This window comes from Protopterus annectens, chromosome 3.part1, assembly GCF_019279795.1.
Source record: "Protopterus annectens isolate FY-2018-M chromosome 3.part1, PAN1.0, whole genome shotgun sequence".
NCBI lineage: Eukaryota > Metazoa > Chordata > Ceratodontiformes > Protopteridae > Protopterus > Protopterus annectens.
This window is the reverse complement of record NC_056732.1, coordinates 1,671,162,187-1,671,184,195: the sequence shown is the minus strand read 5'-3', so window position 1 is coordinate 1,671,184,195 and position 22,009 is coordinate 1,671,162,187. Positions and strand designations below refer to the sequence as shown.

At 39.6% G+C, this 22,009-nt stretch overlaps 1 protein-coding gene across 2 annotated transcripts in view; it reads left to right on the top strand.

Moving 5' to 3' along the window:
* The window catches only part of MROH1 (maestro heat like repeat family member 1), a 2,449,684-nt gene that overhangs the window by 1,463,397 nt on the left and 964,278 nt on the right, over nt 1–22,009 (top strand). Inside the window, exons 22-23 of one of the 2 annotated variants that reach the window (XM_044067696.1) lie at nt 1,473–1,499; nt 3,883–4,005. In XM_044067696.1, coding sequence (XP_043923631.1) covers nt 1,473–1,499; nt 3,883–4,005 — 150 coding nt within the window. The remainder of the gene's footprint in view (nt 1–1,472; nt 1,500–3,882; nt 4,006–22,009) is intronic. The other variant, XM_044067698.1, reaches the window with a different exon arrangement.

The window sequence follows — 22,009 nt, the reverse complement described above, 5'->3', positions numbered from 1 at the left end:
TCTCTCTTTTGGCTTCCAAAAGGCTGCTGAGGGGATGCCACAGTTGGAGCTAGTTGCTGGCGAACCTGTTGTTCTTTGGGACTGATAAAACCAGGTCCTCACAGGACTGCCTGGACTTGCAAAGGCCTCACATCCTATGCCTGCAAAGGCTTTGGCTGCTATCTTGTCCATTTTGTTTAGATTGTTATATACTCTGCCCACATTTCCTGAAATTTACTTTCCCTCAGAAACAGGTGTATCCACCCCTTAGCCTCCTGCTAGAAGCTTTTTATGCTGTAGAAAAGTGCTCAGATTATATACTTTTTGTTGTTAGGTCTTTTATTAAATGCATACTACTGAAACTCAAACATCAGTAGCCAAAAATTACACATCTTGAGTATATTGCTACCCATCAAATAGCAGAGAAGAAAATCCATCATTCATCATATATGGAGAAGCATTGCTGTGATACCATACAGAAAACCAAATGGTTACCAGTTGAAACTAGAACATATTATTTTTCCAAATTACTATAAACTGACATTAAGTGAAAGCTGCTGCCCACCTTTAAAGAATGCTGTACTGGTCAGAAGCTGTCAGTACAACCTAAGAAGTTGATGCCCTGCAACTGCAAAGACCCCCCCCCCCCCAATACCATGACAACAGCTGAAAGAATCTTCTGCGGAATTGTCCCTGCAGGACTGATTGGCCTTATCAGACACAGTGCAACAAGATAGCAAAAGTTTCTGAAAGCAAAGCTTACTAGCAGTGTAAGTGCAGTTGTTAGAGCCATTTTATATCTGGCTAGCAGTTGCCTTAGCAGATTAAGATGCCTTTAATGAGCTATTTCCTGTGATCCGGTGATGCAAGGTTTGATTCCCTCAGCCTCCACTGCCTAACTGTGTGATTCTGCAAGTCATTTAACTAGACATTAATCCCGTGCTGAGCCCAAAAAAGGTCCATGGAGATCAGTGTTTTATCCTAGAAAACAAAACAAACAAAAAATAAATAAATAAAATACATTTAAGGAATTGATGTCTAAGCTATTCTACAAAACATCATACTATACTCCACAGTGTCTAACCATAGTGGTACATAGTGACATCTATGCACTCAGTATAAATGGTACTACAGTAATGATTTAGTTTAGCATGTATGCCTATGGTAAGTATGCTCACACTACTGTAAATTTACAGTACAAGTTAAGGAGGTACTTTTGCTTCAGTGAATTGATGGTCATGTTGGCAGTAAATTAACCGACTTCACCTTACTTGCCTTCTTGTTTTGCAAATAAAGTGAATTTCTGTTTATTTATTTATTTATTTTTTAACAGCTTTTATAGTAAGATTTAGTGGCCATTTCAGAGGCACTTTTTTCATTAATAAGCAAAGTAATTTATTTTGTTGGGGGTTGATGGATGTATTTATCAAATGGCTGTTTGTTTCTTGTGTGGAAAGTTGAACCCATACATGTCTTTTTGTGCTTTTGTTTAGGTTCTGGGCATAAAGGTAGAGACCAAGGTATGGTACCTCATTAAGCAGAATAAAAAAAATGGCTTAGCTCCTGATTGCCTCTGACTTTCATCTGTCATACTTCTCTTACAGCTTGCTTTTTTAATAAGAAAAAGGGTGAGATATGCATTAGCCTTTAAGTTTAATAAAAATGTATTCAGGATGTTCTTGATACTGGTTAATCGGAGGTGGGCAGCAAAATATTGCATGGTCTAAAAAGCTAAACTAAAGAACTTACTGTAAGCACGTTAAAATAATTAATATGCAGTTGTCAGAGGCACATCTAGGTGCCTGAAGAGAACAGACTACCTGTTAGAGGTTAACACCTGTCAGGCGAGAGATGTTGTGTTAGGGACATATTGAAGAGGGTAAGGGGATAGTGTATTTACTCAGAGGTACGTTAAGCATTTTTACACTAGATAGAGTGGTAATGCATGAAACACCCTTCTTAATCAGATTGTGGAATCAGATACATTGCCGTAATTTAAAATCAAATGAGGTAGATAATACATTTACAGTGCAAAGTTGCAAGAAGGATATTTTTTAACAAGGAGACATAGTTTATCCACAGGCTAGGATGGGAGGATTGTGCAACAATTACCTACTTACTGTTTCCATCTGTGGGAAGGCCCACCTAGTTACTAGCAAACTTTGAGTAGTTTCAGAAGGCACATGGAAAACTCATATTACAATGTAGCCCTTAAAGCTCTGAGTTACTGTGTCTTACTGTGTGGCTGTTGCTGTTTGTTTCATTGTTTCCTTTCATTCTTTCTTTTACTAACATCTGCAATCATGTACTTGGCGGATGATATTTTTATTAAGTGTGGGACTGTTCTCTGTTCTTTTAACAAAGAAGACATCTGGGATGCAGTCACTGGCATATACATCAAGTAGTACATTATAAAAGATATTTATTACAGGAAGTTGCCCCACAATGCCATACTGATAAAACCTTAAGTCTTAGCAATACAATGCATAACCCTGACCGTGTCTATTTCTGAACCCGTTTCACTAAAGTTGCCACTTCTCACTTTTAGAATTTGATCAGCTGATTGTACAGTTAAGATTGGCATAATAAATATGGCAGGGATCATTCCAAAGCTGATGGGTAGCATCAGGTTAGGTCTGTATAAAGTTCACCCATGGTGGATCATTAATTTCCATTCCCCATTGTAACTATAAAGTATTTTATCGGGAAGTTAGTGGTAACATTTTTAAATGTTAAGTCTTCTCATTGAGGTCATGCTACACTGTATCCCATTTGGTAATACTTTGCTAGCAAGAAAGCTGCGTACTTTAGATGAGATGTTAAACTGAGACCCCCATCTACAGGAACTGGTGGTAGCTCACATGGATGTAAAATATGCTAAGGCACTTATTTTAAATGCGATGGGGAATTTCTGTGGTATCCTGGACAAATTTCCCATAGCCAGTGTGAATACTACCATAGGACTCCCTAAAATGAGGTCACTGTCTTAGAGGGATCAACCCAGTAAACAAAGCATAAAATCAATAAAAATTACATATTTTATTCATTTTTTTAACTCTTGTTTTGTTTTTAACTTCAGTTACATGTACATTTGCAGTCTCATTTTTATTGTAACATCCCACTTTGAGGGTTTGAATGCATCTCAAAACTCTGACTCGTTGTATTATTTTCCAAGTGTCCTGATTAAACACCTACCTTGAAAATGTAATAACCTGTAAACTTTCCTCATTTATCCACCTAAACTCAAAACAATGACTTAAACCTGTCTCTAGGCTTCTTTCATGATTATACATTCTCATCGGTTTTGTACTACTTTTTCCCTAAAAAGGTTAAAAGCATGTTCATATGAGACTTCTTTTATACTAGCTGGAAATTTTAGATGTTCTTAGCATAAAAAATTGATATGCTGGCACCCCCCCCCCCCCCAATCAGATGCCATGCAGTGGGCTGCAGTGTTGATGTGGAATAATACATTTACAGCGGGGACAGTTCCTTTGTTTTCCTTTTCTTTCCAACACTTTTGCTCCCAAAATTTTGTGTTTAAAGCACATTTGTGGTTTAACCTTATTTAGGATGGCTGTTATTTTTTTTTGTAATACTTGGCAGTTTGAAAGACGCTGACATTTTGTAGTAGCTTAATTAATTTATTTTTTAGAATCTTACCACATTCCTCATGGTTTTGTAAACGGTTTAATTCCCTGTAGTTCATTTACTGTGAGTGACCTTTTTTTATAGCTTTCAGTAGAAAACCCATTCAGATATGCCAGTTGACTCATCCCAGACAGACGAGCAGCTTCTGACACCTGTTCTGTGTTGGATGCTCGCTCATGTCCTTTCTCTGGTGTCGCTTTGGCTATGTTTTTTATAGGATTATGCTTGTTTTGTTTACTTTTTCATGTGCAGGACATGACACTGAAGCTCAGCATGATTAAGGGGATCTCGTTAATCGCACAGGCCATTGATTCAAACAAAGACAAATGTTCCTTCACTTTTTCCCGCAAGGTGGAGTTAGTGAAGTACATGCTGGTAAGTGTACCCACTGTGTAATGATGTGCATTTTCCCTGTGTTTTTAGGTCATTTTTTCTTCTCAGTAGATGATTTTGATTTTTGTGAAACTAGTGCTGTCTATATCAACCATTGTACTAGTTTGGTATTTTATCCAAGGAGGTTGTTTTTCCCAGTTCTTCTCCTACATGATACAGTCAGTACTGATGTGATGAATTTGAATGGGAAAACACAAGATTCTGTTAAGAGATGCTAGATATGTTTATTTGAAAAGAAGTATTGCATGTTTTGTAATGCTGCATAATGCTTGTCTTAGTTGTGTTTTATTTGAGGAAAGTTTTAACCCATGCTGGATCAGAGATTGTCCTGCTTTGTTTTGCACTGTAGAATCTTTCTTGCAGTGCAAATACATACACACTTAAAGTAAAAATAATGGCTTCCTGATAAGCATTTGACTTGTTTGTGAGTGCTTCATGCAATTAGGATTACCAATGAGCAAAAGTAACCAAATGAAAACACCATTTGGGAACAAAATAGTCACCAAAAAAGCATTTTTGCAGGAGGATAAGCCCTCTGCACTCCCAATATTGGAAGCTACACCCCTGACACCTCACTGTTTATACAAATAAGTTCAAGATCATACCATCATGCAGAAAGGGGAAATCCTTTTTAGACCAGCAATTCATCCTTCTGGAAAAAAAAACAATCACCCGCACACTAGTGAATGCACAATTGAGTGTTGATCACTAGTGTTACAAAAGCAAGTCTGGTTCCTATAATAAAAACAACATGTGAGAAATGCTGACAGGAAATCTGGAACACTTCCTTATTCGACTTTATTTCATTAAGCTACCAATCTGCAATTCAGTGTTGCTGTGATAGTAGTACATTCATATTATACAGGGGTATAACTGTATCATTGTAGTTATGATCAGTTAATCATTTCTGTGAGGGACTTGAAAGTTCTCCTTGAAAAGGTTTGTTTGAGTTTAGTTGGCTTGCATGAAACATTGTGTGCCTATCAAAGTACACGTTTATTCCAGTCATTTTTACCCATTTGGCTGTCTTGATGTGCCAACAGATTTTACAAATATTCCATTTTGAAATGCTTGATGCAGCAAACAGAATTGTGTAGGATTTTGTTCTAAACTGACTGAGAAGAAAACTATCATGTTTATTTATAGCGTATGTGTAGATTTATATCATATTAGAGTTTTAATAACTCACAATTCATATCAATCAATTCTTTAATCTGTGAGTTTTTAGGAGAGGTAAGAATCAGACCTTGCAGCTTAGGCATATGAGGCAAACACCTTAAGCACCATGCCATATGGTTAATAAACATATTTTGAGTTTCTGAAAACTCAGATGTTTAAAAAAAAAAAATCTACGTTTTTGCAAGGGGAGTAATAACCCCTCTACCCCGACCCTCTGCAAATACCCCTCTATCCCCCCACCCCCTGAAAATTATATATACCAACTCCAAGATGGCACTACAGTGGGGAGTAGGGTCAATTTCCTGATCCCCGCTGTTCTGCACTTTACATAGATCTACTTGAACTGTGAATTTTCCTTCCCTTATGAATATGTTTTTGATGGGAGATTCATTGGTGATAGGTTCCTGATTTGAGACAGACACAGGCATTATGACATCACTTCCATATAATCCATTCTTTATGATCCTTGTTTAGGATTTTTTAGCACTTTAAAAAATGTATGTATATTGAGTCGTGACATAAATACGTATACATCAGTAGAGAGGAATAAAAACCATTGTAGACATTTTTCATTCTCCAACATTATCCATAGGTTTTCTTTAAGAGTTATCATTTATGCCAGCATTACATAAGTTGCTCATGTCCTGCCTTTCCTGAAACTTTACTCCACCTGAACATTACGCTGCATGTGGTGTTCTCACAAATTCATTTTATTTCTATGTAGTTTTCTCCTCCCTTTCTCTAAAGATCTGACCTCTATTTTTATCTTCTTTACAACATTCAGTATTTCTGTTACAGTTGGTTTAGACTTTGATTTCCGTTGTCTAGTAATTGCTTTTTTGGCAGCCAGTAACATTAAACTTAGACCTTACTGTATCAAGGCAATTCAGTTTCTATATCCCAGCTCAAAGAACCAGTTTCTTAGTTGCCATAATTTGCTCACCTAAAATTTCTGACAAAGTATTCTGTAGGGAGGGAATTTTTAAAATATGCCAACTCATTACAGTCCAAAAAAAGTTTACAGTTAACCCATTCTTTGCTGCCTTCCTAAGGGGAAATATCTCAGAAGTCTGTTTGGGGTATACAGATACCCACGGAAAAATCTAGACTTTGTTTTACACTTAGGAGATTTGCAAATGTTCTCCCACTGTTCCTTTGTATATCGCCTTTCCATGCTCACTCCCTAGTATTTTCTAGCGTCATCTGATTGATTTTTATAGTTATCATGCCGTATTTTAATGCCTTATGTCAACATCAGCTTCTGTTCTAGACCGATTTAAAATCTCTACCAGAGCAGGTCTTTCACTTAACACTCTACCGTCCTTCTCTCTTTGCCTATAGGAAAGGCAGTTTCTAACCAGCAGTCCACACTTCTGCTTTGCATCATCTTTCTCTAGTACATTTTCTTCCCAAATTATTTGCTCCTAGTACCTTGGTTTATTTATTTTGTTTTACATTTGTTTACCGGGGAAGTTCGACTGGACATGCATCCAGTTTTCAGCAGAGGCCCGGGGAGAAAAGCTCCACAAAGATTAGTACAGCAAATACAGTAAATACAATACACATGTTAGTAAAGTACAGTACAGAGTCAAAGTTAATAAAGTACAGCTTCAAGGTCCAGAAAGGAGCAAAAAGTAAATATACTATAAGGAGCTCAGTGTGTTACGATAAACAATACAGTTGAAAGGACATTTTGTTCAGTCATTTGGTTACATTCATCAGTGGCTAGTACAGTAAGCACACAGTGAGTATACAAAGGAGTTGTTGCAAGCTTTCATAGAAGGTTAAGGTATGATATGATCTAATTAAATGAAGCTACCCAGGGTCAGAACAATTACATAACCAAGAACTATGCAAATGGGACCGGAGGAGTTTTTTGAAATTATTTTTGTTTTCAGTGGTCCTAATACTTTAGGGATGGTATTTCATGCTTTTGCAACAAAAATGGAAAACAGAGGCCTCAGAGCTATTTTTGCTTTTGCTTGTGTCAGCCAGTACTTTATTGGTAGATCTCAATAGGCATTTGTTAGAGTAGATATTAAGTAGACCTTGAAGGAACTCTATTGGGATAATATAGAATTTGGTGGGCTGTTGTAAGCTGGTTATATGTGAGCAGGTTGGGTAATTCTAGCCAGGATAGTTGCTTGATTGCTATGTGGTGATGTGTCCTGAAGGGTGAGTCAGTAGCAAACCTAGATATTTTATTGTAGCAGGTGTTTGTTTATTTGTTAAAGTCTGCTTTGTTTAGTTTGATGAGTATGGGAGAGGCATAGAGGAGTGTGGATAGTAGGTGGCTTCTTGCGATGGTGGCTTTACTGTCATTGGTGAGGTGCATTTTGCATCTATATAGGGTTCCAAGGTTTTTGTAGACTTTCTTTATTGTATGTGCAATGTGCATATCTGATTTCTTGTTGTGATCTATGATAACCCCTAGAAGTTTGGTGTGTTGGACATGTGTTATTGGCTGAGAATATTTTGGATCCTTGGGGGACTCCTAGGGTGATGGGTAAGAGAGGAGATGAGGAGATTTGCCATTTTGCTGCTTGTTGGTTGGTTAGATAGTCTTGAAACCACGCTAGTGTGGAGTGGCGGAGATTAAGATCAGAGAGCAGAAATGAGTTTGGGATGGGAGGCAGTATTGAAGGCCTTGGAGAGATCTAGGAATACAGTGGATTCTAGGTTATTGTTTCAATGTTATTTTACTGTGTTGGTAAAGCTCATAAGGGCTGTGGTAGTACTGTGATTGGGGCAGAATTTGTGCTTGGGTGTTGGTTAGCAGTTTATTAGTGAGGAGGGAGTGCATTATTTGGGAACATATACATATTTCAAGGATTTTAGATAAGTGGGATATAATGGCAATTGGACGGTAATTAGATAGTTTCACAGAGTTACCTCCTTTGTGGATTGTATTGTATTGTATATATTTTCCACAGAGAAGGAACGCGTTGTTCTGATAGAGTGGTTAATGAGCTTGGAGACTGGGTAAGAGCTGGATTTGGCTGTGATCTTTAGATATTCTGCTGGTAGTTTGTTGGCCGCCAGAGTTGTGGGTTTAAGTCTATTTAGGTATTTATATATTGTGCTTGTTGGGACAGGCTGCAAGGAGAAGAGGTTTTGGTCTGCTGGCACAGAAAATAGATTTGGCTGTGAAGTGGGAGAACTACTTTTGGCGAAGACCAGGATCGATTTGGTGAAATGTTCGTTGAATTGGGTGGCAGTATTATTGGTGGTGGTGGTGTCAATGTTTGGGGGTGGGGGGGTGGAGTACTGTTCTCTCCTGGTTGTAGGATTTTATTAATGACAGCCCAGAATTTTTGTGGGTTATTTTTGTGTTTGGTTTGAATACCTATATAATGGTTCCTTTTGTGTCTCCTAATTTGTTTTTTGGCTTTGTTCCTTAGTTCCTGGTATGTCTATTAGTTTGAGTTTTATTTTTACATCATGCATCCCATGATTTTGCTTTATCTGTTTGTTGTAGTAGTAGACTGGTATCTCTGGCCAGTCAGTGGGCATAATTAGATTTAGTTCTGACAGGGGCAAGATGATTTAGAATGTTTAGAAAAGTGTTATTGAAGTAGTCTACGGCACTTTCCAAGGTGGGAGATGAGAGTGGTCTACAGTTGCATTGATTAAGTGCAGATATGAAGTCATGGGTTTTGAAATTCTTTATATACCGGATATGTTGGAGGGTGGATGATTTTAATGGATTCACTTGGTGTCTAATTATAAATGTGGGAAGGTGGTCGTTGAGGGTGTCTGGGAAGGGAGCCTGAGAGGTAGGAATGAGATGGTCTATTATTAAGGATTCAGTCTAGGATGGACTCCTTTTTTGATACTTTATCTACCCATGTTGTGGTTTTGATTAGTTGAGTGAAACCGTGTAGGTTAGTGGGGTGGAGCAAGCTACAGGAGGACCAGTTGATATTAACATCACCTAGTATGACCGCTTCTTGGAGAAATTTTTGGGATGTCCAGTTTAGAATGCATTCTACTGTGTTAATGTTGTTGCTGGGGGGTATTTAGGTATCAGTTACATATAAGTGTTGTTTTGAGTTGATTTTCAGCTTAGTGAACAAAGTATTTGCATTATTGAACTTGGGTTGTTCGTTGACTAACATTTCAATGGTCGTGTTGTTTTTGAAGAGGAGAGCAATGCCTCCACCTCTTTTGGATATTCTGTCTTGTGTAAGAACATTGTAACCAGGTGGAACAAAGTCATTATTACTGTTTAGTGGTTTTAGCCAGGTGTCTGTGAGGAGGACTATGTCAGGGGAGTAGAGGGCCAGGGTAGCGTTTAGCTCTGGGATTTTGTTCATTATGCTCCTTATGTTTATATTGCCTATAAGGAGACTGCTGATTTCCTGGGGGAGGTTAGAATGTTTGTCTGGTAGCGGGGTGGTGGGGAGGGGGGTTGTTGTTTGTAGAGCCAGGGTTTGGGTCCACGTCTCTGCGAAGTATGATTCAGGATGCTATTTGGATTATACTTTTTAGGAATTTGATTATAGATGCGTTAATTTTTGAGGAACTGTGGTTGTTGAGTTGGTGTGGGGTTACTTTGAATGTGGCAAGGTCAAGATTTGAGATGTAGATAGGCGATATTACTGAGAAGGCTGGTTTGTGCTGTAAATGGGTAAGGGATGTAGGGGATTTAGTCTGAAATTTTGACTCACTTGTGCAGTGATAGGAGGTTAAGTATGAGGTGATGGCATGGCTTATTAATGTAAAGGTTAGGGGCCACGTTTTGTTCAAAGTGTTGCTGTATTGTGAAGTTTTAGTAGGCATCTTTACAGAGTGAGTAGGGATTTAGGTGTGGCTACACTTTATGTAGGTTGTGGTTAGAGTGGGGGGATTAGGTAGTGGGTATTAGCCTGAGGAGATAGTACAATTTTGATATTGAGTGAGGTGAGGTGATGTGGAGTGAAGGTAGATGGTGATGTGGATTTAAGAGAGTGAGAAGAGGAGTGGATATAGAGAAATGAGGTTGATGTGAAAGAGAGGCTTAGGGGAGTGGCTAGTTAGGTATAAAGTTCAGGAGCCTGAGGGTGGGTGAGAATTGGGGGTAGGGGAGCAGATTGATCCCGAGGGTAGCGAAGGGCGAACAGAGCTGGAAGAGCCTAATTCCAGGTATGTTGGTAGTAAATGTGTTTGTCCATTAAGCTATAACACTTGTAGTAGATATTAGTGAGACTGCCACGGTATGGGCAGCTGGTAGCCTAAATGCATTTATATAGTAAGGGAGCTATGGTTAAATACAGTGGATATAAAAAGTTTACACACCCCTGTTAAAATGCCAGGTTTTTGTGATATAAAAAATTAGACCACAATAAATCATTTCAAAACTTTTTCCACCTTTAATATGACCTATAACCTGTACAATTCAGTTGGAAAACAAATCTGTTAGGGGAAAAATATAAATAAAAAAATTACAATAAGCTGGTTGCAAAAGTGTGCACACCCTTAAACTAATACTTTGTTTTGAAGCACCTTTTGATTTAATTACAGCATTCAGTCTTCTTGCGTATACACCTGCCAACAATTAGAGGTTCTGATTAACCCCAAATAAAGTTCAGCTGTCCTAGTAGGATTTTCCTGACATTTACTCAGTTGCCTGCTACAACAAAAGCCATGGTTCACAGAGAGCTTACAAAGCATTAGAGGGATCAGTCAGAAAAATGGTACAAAAAAATTTCCACAGCCTTGGATATACCATGGAACACAGTGAAGACAGTCATCAAAAAGTGGAGAAAATATGGGACAACAGTGACAGTGCAAAGAACTGGACGTCCCTCCAATGTTGATGAAAAGTCAAGACTAAAACTGGTCAGGGAGGCTGCCAAGAGATCTACAGCAACACTGAAGGAGCTGCAGGGATTTCTGGCAAGTACTGGTTGTGTACTACATGTGACAACAATCTCCTGTATTCTCCATATGTCTGAGCTATGGGGTAGGGTTGCAAGAAGGAAGCCTTTTCTTACACAGAAAAACATCCAGGCCCGGGCAAAATTTGTAAAAAAATACATGGTCTCCCAAAGCATGTGAGAAAATGTGTTATGGCCTGATGAGACCAAGGTTGAACTTTTTGGCCACAATTCCAAAAGGTACGTTTGGCACAAAAGCAACACTTCGCATCACCAAAAGAACACCATCCCCACGGTGAAGCATGGTGGTGGCAGTGGAGGGAATTATGAACAGTTCCAAATACCAGTCACTTTTGGTCCAAAACCTTCAGGTGTCTGCTAGAAAGCAGAAGATGAAGAGGGATTTCACCTTTCAGCACGACAATGACCCCAAGCATACATCCAAATCAACAAAAGAATGGCCTCATCAGAAGAAAATTAATGTTTTGGAATGACCCAGTCAGAGCCCAGACCTAAATACAATAGAAAATCTGTGGGATGACCTGAAGCGGGCTGTGCAGAAGAGATGCCCTCGCAGTCTGACAGATTTGGAGCACTTTTGCAAGGAAGAATGGGCAAATATTGCCAAGTCAAGATGTGCCATGCTGATAGACTCCTACCCAAGAAGACTGAATACTGTAATTAAATCAAAAGATGCTTCAACAAAGTATTAGTTTAAGGGTGTGCACACTTATGCAACTAGCTTATTGTAAGTTTTTTTTATTTATTTTTTTATATTTTTTCTCCTAATAGAGTTGATTTTCAATTGAATTGTACAGGTTATAGGTCATATTAAAGGTGGGAACAGTTTTGAAATGATTTATTGTGGTCCCATTTTTTTATATCACAAAAACCTGGCTTTAACAGGGGTGTGTAAACTTTCTATATCCACTGTAGATTGATGGAAAAAGTGAAACAAAATGTATTTATGTTAGGAAGGGAGTCTACAGGGAAAATATAAAATTCAAAAGACGTCTGGTGACCTAATTACTATAGGGACTAGAGGAAAAACTGTAATCCAGTACCATGTGCAAGCTACTGTAATAATATTGGAGGAGGAAGAACTAGAGTAAAAAATCCCTGCTGCTGGCTCAGGTGTTTGTATTTAGCAAGTTAAGGATTATCATAATTATGGAACCATATCATGTCATGCTTCTTTGATTATTTTCTGCACCAGATTCTGACTCCCTCGTCTGTTTTCTGTGCACCTACTTGCAGTCAGAATTATTTGATAGATTGGTGTGGTGCCTCTAGCTTCACACCACAAAAGGTTAAACTCATTTCAGTCCAAAAAAGTTTAAAGTTACCCCTATCTTTGCTAATTTCCTAAGGGAAAATATCATCTCTGAAGTCTATTTAGGGTATACAGATACCCATGCAAACACTTCTATACAAAATTACTGCACCTTCTACACTTTTGTTGTACACTTAGGAGACATACTAATGTTTTCCCACTGAGATGTAGACTGGGGCACCATGTGAAACCTATGTTAATGTCACCCGTATTATGTCTCATTAGCTTCTAAGATAGACGAGACCCGCCTGTAATCCAGGTGAGTAGTAGAGTGGCAGTTTGACCAAACATTCTGAGGCAGAGTTTTGTGCATTTTTCAGCTCATCACAAGTCACAGACACAGTTATGTATTTTTATTGTATTGATCGATAAGGAATCCAGAACAAAAAGGGGGCTAAATTTTCTCTGACTTTGACTTTAGACCATGACCTGTCTGACTTGTCCTACTTCAAGTTCTCTTTTGAACAAGACTCTGGACAGGGTGCAGAACTCTGGTTTTGGTGTTGGTCAGTATGTCATTAACTGTTGTGATGGCTTCTTCATTTGGTTCCACATCCGTCTCTCTGATTGCACTGACACTGAGGGTTAGACTCGCATTGCTTTTGAATGTGCCACACTGGGTGGCATAGCTTTAGGTTTTCCCCTTACAAAGAATCAAGGAAGAACTTTGACCGGATATTTTGCATGTCCACTTCATCAGTGTTGGTACTCTTATGACACCCTTCCTAGGAGATCATTGTAGATCAGCAACAGAAGGAATGTGTGTTCATCACCTGTAATGATCTGTGACTCCCAGTGTCACCTTCAGTCTACTTTTAGGCTTTTCCAAGCATCCTAGTTAGTAGCTCACTGACAACTAGAGAAGAAGTGTAAAGCAACAAGAGGGTATTGCCCTTGATAACGCCTATCAAGTCTTGCATTGTATAGGGCATGCTGCAACAATCGTGACTGCCTCTCAGAATGGCAGCAGTCGTGACTGCCTCTCAGAATGGCAGCAGTCGTGACTGCCTCTCAGAATGGCAGCAGTCGTGACTGCCTCTCAGAAGGGCAGCAATCGTGACTGCCTCTCAGAAGGGCAGCAATCGTGACTGCCTCTCAGAATGGCAGCAATCGTGACTGCCTCTCAGAATGGCAGCAGTCGTGACTGCCTCTCAGAATGGCAGCAGTCGTGACTGCCTCTCAGAATGGCAGCAGTCGTGACTGCCTCTCAGAATGGCAGCAATCGTGACTGCCTCTCAGAATGGCAGCAATCGTGACTGCCTCTCAGAATGGCAGCAATCGTGACTGCCTCTCAGAATGGCAGCAATCGTGACTGCCTCTCAGAACGGCAGCAATCGTGACTGCCTCTCAGAACGGCAGCATTCCTGACTGCCTCTCAGAACGGCAGCATTCCTGACTGCCTCTCAGAACGGCAGCATTCCTGACTGCCTCTCAGAACGGCAGCATTCCTGACTGCCTCTCAGAACGGCAGCATTCCTGACTGCCTCTCAGAACGGCAGCATTCCTGACTGCCTCTCAGAACGGCAGCATTCCTGACTGCCTCTCAGAACGGCAGCATTCCTGACTGCCTCTCAGAACGGCAGCATTCCTGACTGCCTCTCAGAACGGCAGCATTCCTGACTGCCTCTCAGAACGGCAGCATTCCTGACTGCCTCTCAGAACGGCAGCATTCCTGACTGCCTCTCAGAACGGCAGCATTCCTGACTGCCTCTCAGAACGGCAGCATTCCTGACTGCCTCTCAGAACGGCAGCATTCCTGACTGCCTCTCAGAACGGCAGCATTCCTGACTGCCTCTCAGAACAGCATCTGAGAACTTGTTTCTTTGAGTTTAGCTCATCTTGATGAACTTTCACTTGCACCCAGTGCAGCTGCAATGTGTGAAGGAATCAGTGGCATTGTTAATCTTGAAAGACAAAGTTCACCTGCTTCTTGTGTAAAATTCTTATTCCATACTCCAGGCAGATTAGTGTGTGTTGTCATGTATGTGAAAAGCAGTAAGGTTGCAATAGCTTGCCTATAGTACATCTATTAAAGACGGGACACTGGAAGGCTGTATATTTGCTCATCACCATAGTGAAAACACAACTTATTACATGGGATAACTACCTCATCTGGTAGTCAAGTTAAATCCATTCATCCACCACTTTAGCTTTATGGATTCACCCATTTGATAAATAGCAGTAAGACATGACAACATTATTGGACATGGGACAACTTTTGATTTGGCACGTAACAGCTTACTTTGAGCAGAATTATCTTGTCATTTGTAATGGGGTAGACTCATTAGTGACCACTTGCCTACTTATGAGGTGTGGATTTCTACCAAAACTGATAAGATGCAGAGGTACTGATTTGCTAGGATTATGCTTTTCAGTCTATCTGCCTTTGTTCATGTGGCGAAATTTACCATCTGGGTACCACTATTTGTCTCATAAAGGTGCTGTACTGTGCTTCAGTACTATTCACCATGAAATTAGATTGATTTTAGTCCTAACCAGGCATATCCAACAATTGGAACATCCACAGAGGGTCCTCACTAAAAGAATACAGGGCTTAAGTAAAATGTCCGATGCAGACCCCCTCAAGGCTCTATCCCTGTATTCTGTCTCCTGCAGGCTTTTGAGGGGAGATCTATGCCTGGCAATACAGGGCATTGTCAGACCCCACTCTGATGGACCTCTTGCAGATCAGCAAAATACCACCAGAATTACCCATTCTAAAGACTTAAACCTTGCCTTTGATATAAATAGGACCTGCTGGAGAGACAGGTATGTATCCAGAGATTACTCCATCAGTGGAACAGGCTTCCCATCCAAGTGAAGCAGAATTTGTCCCTAACCCAATTCAAGTGCAGTCTGGAGAATTGGATGGGGAACAGGAAATTCATCCATGGTTTGGCACCTATGTCTCTAATGGACACAGGCAACCTGTAAATGGTTCATCTCCCAGGCTCAAGCTTGTAAATGTTTCACCTCCCAAGCCCTGCTTTCAAGGAAGTGGTATGGGACTTTGTCTATGGTGATTTGAACGTGGAGAAGCTTAAGTGCATTGTCCTGTTGGACCAGCCTTGAGGTATATTTATTTCTGATGTAAATCGAGACTATTCTGCCTTTAGTCCCTGTCTGTGTAGTAGATGGTCTAAATGTGTGGAAGGCATTATAGCCTTGCACTGCCAATGTACTTTCCACGGTCTTAAACCATGTCTCAGTAACTGTGCAGACATCAGTATCCCCTAATGTGAGCAGGGCTTGTAGGCAATGGAGTTTTCTGTTTAGATTCCTAGCATTGAGCAGCAACATCTTTAGATTTTCTTGGTTTTGATTTGCTCTGTCGTAAGTACTTTCAGTTTGGCATTGCCTAAAAAAGCCACTGTGGGGGGATGATAGTGTTTTAGCTTGTATTCAGAAGCCTAGAGGGAGAAGAAGTGCAGACCATCCCTGGAAAAGCAGCTTGGGTCTGTTGACCATCTCCTTCCATACTGACAAATGTTGCACCCTCGTAGAATGACACCAGAAACTAAACCAATTATTGAAGTCCATTGTCTTCTTTTTGTATTGTGGCATCATTGCTGAAGAAGGTAAAATGCTGCTCAGTGCTAGGCTCATATCAGCCTGGGCCACACATTCTTTGAGCTCCATGACCTCTATCTTCATATAGTCTAGGGAGGTATGTCTCAGGTCAGTTGCAGCCACATGGATATGAGTCATACTGGTATTTGTGGTCCAGTGACCTGTGTGTGTGTGCACAAGTTAAGGATCCTGGTCCCTGATGAGCAACTGAGTGTGACTTTCTCCTTACTCAGCCTGTGAGAGGGACATCAGTCTGTCTCACAATTGAGTCTGCAATGACCAGAATGTTAGATTGTGTGGTGACTTGCCTTATGGGCTTAGAAGTAGAGGCTCCATGAAATGTAGCTCTGTGTGTTGATGTGGGTGTTCTGAAAGAGTGCATTCAGGGCTACTGACGGTATTTGTTATGTTTATTTCATCTAGGAGGTTTTGAGTGTTTAGTAAATTTGCATTTAAGTGCATCAGCATATATGGGACTATGTTCTGCTATGAACTGTGTATATGTACTACTGACAACATGATTGACATTAGGAGCACTTTTATGCAAGAGCTTTGCCTCCAGTAACATTGTGTAAATATGTTTCTCACATACCATATCAGTTTTTTGAGAAGTAACTAGTCGTTGGTAAACATGAGGCAATCTCTACACTGCTGCAGGCAGGATGCCTATGTCCACCAAGCTAGTAATGGCGATAGTAGGAAAGTTCATATGCGTGGCAACAGGCCCTTTTTACTTATTAGAGTTGCAGTGTGAAAATAAAGTAATGTCAGGAGTATCTGGTTTGCAACTCTTGGGGCAGTGTCTGTCACTGCAAACTAGCTGCCCTGTGTGCAACTAGGTATTTGTGAAATTTCAAGGATGCTTTTATAGGACAAAAGTCAGCTCAAGGTGTCTGAGTTTATAGAGGACACTGACAAACACTTGTGGAGAAACTAATAAGTAGACCTTGATTTATGGAAGAAGTACGTTGGGAGATATCCTGGAATTAGGTTAGACATCAGCAAGTTGAGCAGTACTTGCAGAAAAGAAAGAATTAGCTTTGTCAGGAATGACGAAAAGAGGGGATTCACCTTTGTTACTGTTGCTGTTCTCACCACAGCTTTGCTGGTGGGAAACAATGCTCCTGTGGTACTTCTCTCACCAGAAGCAAAATAGTAACACCAATCCAAAGACGAGAAGCAGGTCACAGGCTCTTTAGTGATCTAAAGTCTTATCTGTTGGCTTCTTGTAGCCTTTTCTTGTTAGTTGCCTTAAATAGCAACCAGGCCAATCAGAAAAGTCCAACACAGACACTTACTGCCCAGTCAGAACCAGTCAGGATTGAATGCATTCTGGTCCTTCTCTCACCAAGAAGAAAATATAAGCACAAATTCCAAGCTGGCACCTCTAAGCAGTTATTAGGCTTCTGGGGATCAGCAGTTTCCAGGAAATAACATCCCCGTGCCCCTTTTCTCAACAGGAGCAAAACAGAAGCACAAATCCCAAGATGACTGCTGAGAGGCAGAATGTGGGCTCTCCAGTAATTGATGGTCTTAGACTAGATGTTGCAGACTTTAAAGCTAAGATAGAAAAATAGGCTAAAATTCTAAGAATTGCAGTGTGCACTAAGCAGTTAAACTTGCAGGGGGGGGGGGGGTAATTTAAGCTTTAGCTATCTAAGTGGAAAGTCATAATTTTTAAAAGGGCAAGATAGATTGAAAGGGGGTGTGGTCACTTTGTATTCTGGCTCTACTGAATACAGTGGAATGGACAATAAATTCAAATAGCTGAAGAGGAGTGGTTTCACAAAATGATAACTTTGTGCTTACAATAGCAAATGACAGAGAAAATGGAAGGAAATATGTGGCCAAATTAACATAAGCAACTAGAAAGACACGAGTTTAAAAACTCAGCAACACCAGAGTAGGGAAAAGTTAATTTCTGTGTGACCCACAAGAGGTATAGCTGTGGTCTCTCTCTCTCCTAGAGTAAATATGCAACGTAAAGCCGAATACAAGTCAAACATTGTAAAGAAGATAAACCCAAATATAGAAGGCAGTAAAGGAATACTAAATAAAAGAAAGCAAAAACCAGCCTTTCCCTTACAGCAATCTGTGGCAGAGTCTGAGTGAGCTTTTCCAGTAAAGCTGATCTGTCAGTCTGACCTGTGCTTAGTGTATTATCATTTTGTTCACTGCTTGATCATTTTTCTGAAATGACACTGTCCCAGAAAGCATTTGGCATTTCATGTTCAGGTTTTATTTTTCTGTTAAAACACTTGGTTTAGTTTTGCTAAATTGCTTATTTTGCACCAACCGTATTGATATGACTACTGTTACTCATATGGTTTGCATGTATGATCTCATTTTGCAATTTGTCTGTATTGGAACTCTGAGGCTGTCCCCCATTAAGAACAAACTGTTTCCATGGAGTTTCTGAATCATACCCAAATTTGTTCTTAAAACTGCTGTGCAGTCTGTTTCATGTTTTGAAGGAGGAGGGGAATTGTTTTCCTTTTTCATCATCCCAAAATGTTTGGTGGATATTTCCCTTTCTGGTGCTCTGACTTAGTGAGCAAGTCTTGTGTGTGGAGTAGCGAACGTCCTGATAATGATGTGTCGAGGGGTAGCCCTTGCATCTGCAAAGGGTCTGAATAGTAGTATTGGATGTGATAGACACCTTGGGGTTTATCATTGCTTGGAGCTATCCTTGCAGTTCCTTTAATTTACTGTGGGTCAGCACCACTTTCAGAAAATGTTGTTGCCATTTTGGATGTTTTATTATTCACATTTTTTACATTTCATTTAACTTAATTTTGAGGGGGTGCTCCATTGCTGCATCTCTAACCGTGTGCCATTCCTCCCCATACAGCCTGTTATTTCTTTCAGAAAAGATGAGAGCAGGTGAAGACATAATGTGGCAGCTGTTAGGAAGGATTTCTTTTTTAATTATTTATGTATATAGGGTAACATGAACTTTGATGGAGGAAAACAGACCTACTCCCAAGAGGCCAAACCTTTTATTTAGGTAGCAGGTAGGTGAACTGGACTACCTGAGACCTTTTAGTCAGAATTTCAGTAAAACCTTCAGACTGACATAATTACAAAGCAGTGACTAATACAACTTGAAAGTGCACAAACAGTAGTACAGACTTGATATAACGGTATACAAAGAAGTACATAGTACTGCTCCAGAGAAAATGCTTCAGAAAGCAGTCCTTGTATGGTAATACAGTCAGTAGAGAAAGTGTGGGATGTTACATTACAAATCCAGTACATTTACTTTCACTTTTGTTGCTGCAGGAGTAGTTTTCTTTTTTGCAAAAAGATGAAAAAGCAAGAAGCTGGCAAAGTAGTATCTGGAAAAGATTTCCAAGTATTAGGGCTTAAGTGAGACAAAGCTCTGGCTTAGAAAAAAATGAAATGAGGATGTTAAGAGCAAAGAGCATTAGAAAGTAGAGACAGGTGATCTTGATGCTGTTTCACAGGAGTAACATGAAGTAAGGCCTTATGATAGTCCACATTGAAGGTGCCTGCAAGAAATACGAATCTGTAGCTATTTAGAAACCAGTCTGCATGCTTGATCGCAGAACAACCTTGAAGCTTCCCTTTGACTCCAGCAATACAGTGGTAAATGCAATTTTGAAGTGTTTGAAATTCTTTTTTATTTTTATTTTTTTTTTTGGAAGAGGTAGAGCTAATGATGGGTATGGAATAGTCAGTAGAAAATTGAGCTTTTTTTGTCAGTTGCATGCCCTACCCTATTTGGTTAAGATGTTATTGCTGTTACAGTCATGAAGTGAAGAAATAGTTTTATTTAATGCATTGCAGATATGAATGGAAAAGGTAAGAGTGTAGTCAAACCAGGTCTGAAGATGTTTTGTATATTGATTGCACCAGTTTGTGTACCACCACCTGGGCCACTAAGTCCCAGATGTCACTTAAGTTCAGTGCTTATGAGTTTCAAAGGGCATTATATTGCTTAAGCTAATATTATAATTAAATTGGATTTCAGGATGGCTTCACACTGATCAGAAGATTAATTTCAGCTCTGTGTGAATACCAAAACTGAGAAAGAGCCAGGGATATAGGCAACTTGGGCAGATTTCAGCTACTGGCTAGTAGAATGCACTGCCTGGATACCAACAAATTAAAATTAGAACCTGAAAAAATCAACTAGAAAAGGTGAAAAGAAAACACTGGCTGGGAAGAATCCTGCAGCTGTTCAGCAGAAAGCAGTTCAAGCTTCAGCTTTGGTTCAAAAGATGGCTTCCAGTAATCTAAAGGAAAACATAAATCAGAGGTTTTAAAATAAATGAAACATTGAAGGATTATATCAGCTCAAATAACAAAAGGCTAGAAAAATAGAAAAAGCTTTAACTAGCTATTCAAATGGCCTGATTAAGCTGTAAAAATCAGAGGAAGAAATAAGGAAAAAGGCTGGTTGAGTATGAGGCTTGTCAGGAAGAGTGGTTTCAAAAATGATAGAATTAGAAGATGGAGCACACAGAGGAAACCTGAGATTTTCTTCTGTACCCAAGAAGGTGGAAAAACCTCGAGTGTATTAATTTTATAAAATGAGAAATAAACAACTGGACTGGTGTCCCACAGCTAGATTTGTTAATTGAAGGAGCATTGTGCGTATGGACCAGATATGACCATGAGAAAGCTGTCAATACATATGTAATCATGCCAACAGAAAGTTGATCCTGACAAAATTGTGACAGAAGGGAAAGTATTAACTGAGGACAGCAACATTTTTTTGTGGATGATGATTAGTCATTGTATTCCAGACAGACGAAAAGTAAATTTATCCCATCATTCAGGGAGTGTCAAGAGGCAGGTGTGAGATTCAAGCTGCTGTATCCAGCTGTCTTCTTAATATTGTTTTCCCCTGGAGGATCAAATACTTTTTGATGCAGAACAGGCTAAGGATGAAAAAAAAAGTTTATCTAACAAAAAGTGAGCTAGCAAACAGAAGGGGACTGTGCTTGTCATTCTTCTGACAATAAGGCTCGTGGAAAGATTTTTGCCAGTGAAAACTTTTTTGATCCAAAGGAAAGTTTTTTTTTATCAACAGGAAAGAAAAACACAATAATTGACTAGAAGAATCAGAAGTACCCCAAACTTAGAATCTAATGTATGAAGATGATCATGAAGAAAACAGCAACATTGAAATTAATGAAAAAAATCTGATACTGTAAAATATCAACCACATTTATGAAATATGGCTTTGCAAAAAAAAAAAAAAAAGTGGCTGAGAAAGACTGGACTTTTGTTGACTTTAAATCTGTGTATGGATTGTAAACCATATATCCCACTTAGGCATTAATGTTTAGGAGGACACTCTAAGGGCAAGAGTAGTAACTGTAAAACAATTTCTGTTCTTAGTATTTGTATAAAACATTTCACTTCTACTGCTTACCTTAAACAAGCTTTAACTGTTTTTTAACTGTTTACTGCATTAGATAATATCTGCACTTAAAGTTACATTTAGTCGAATTTTGATCAAAAATTTGTTTGTTTGTTGTTTAATTTAACTGCTGAGGCTGCCCACTAAAGTGTGCTAGCCTGTATAACTGATCTATTGCTGTTTCTGCATTTCTGTGTGTTTTCTATTTTAAAACAAAAAAAAAACAAAAAAATATTCCTTGTTTTCCTGCCTCTCCTCGACTAGTTTAGACCAGTTTACAGGCTCTGCTGTATTCTGGGCTGTGGTGTAGTTTCCTGTGTTGTCCATTTACCTTACTTGGATAGAGGGAAGTTTCTTTGCTCACCAGTGGGAGTGGGGAGCCTAGAGCAGCCTACCTGTCTTTGAGGGAAGTGACCTCAGCACAAGAGCTGTAGTAAATGGTTGTTTTGGACCATTTCTAGCTCTTTTGAAGTTCCCTGTTTAAAATCCGCGTTTGCACAGCTTTGCGCGATTGTGTGCATAGCGCAGCGCCTGTTAAACAAGGTTAAACTTCTTCTGGCTCCGCCAAGTCTGCTCTTCAGGTTTTCCCTTAAGAAAGCTCTACTCTTAGTATAATCAGTTTGCTCGCTATATTATAAGCCTAGCACTTGTTCT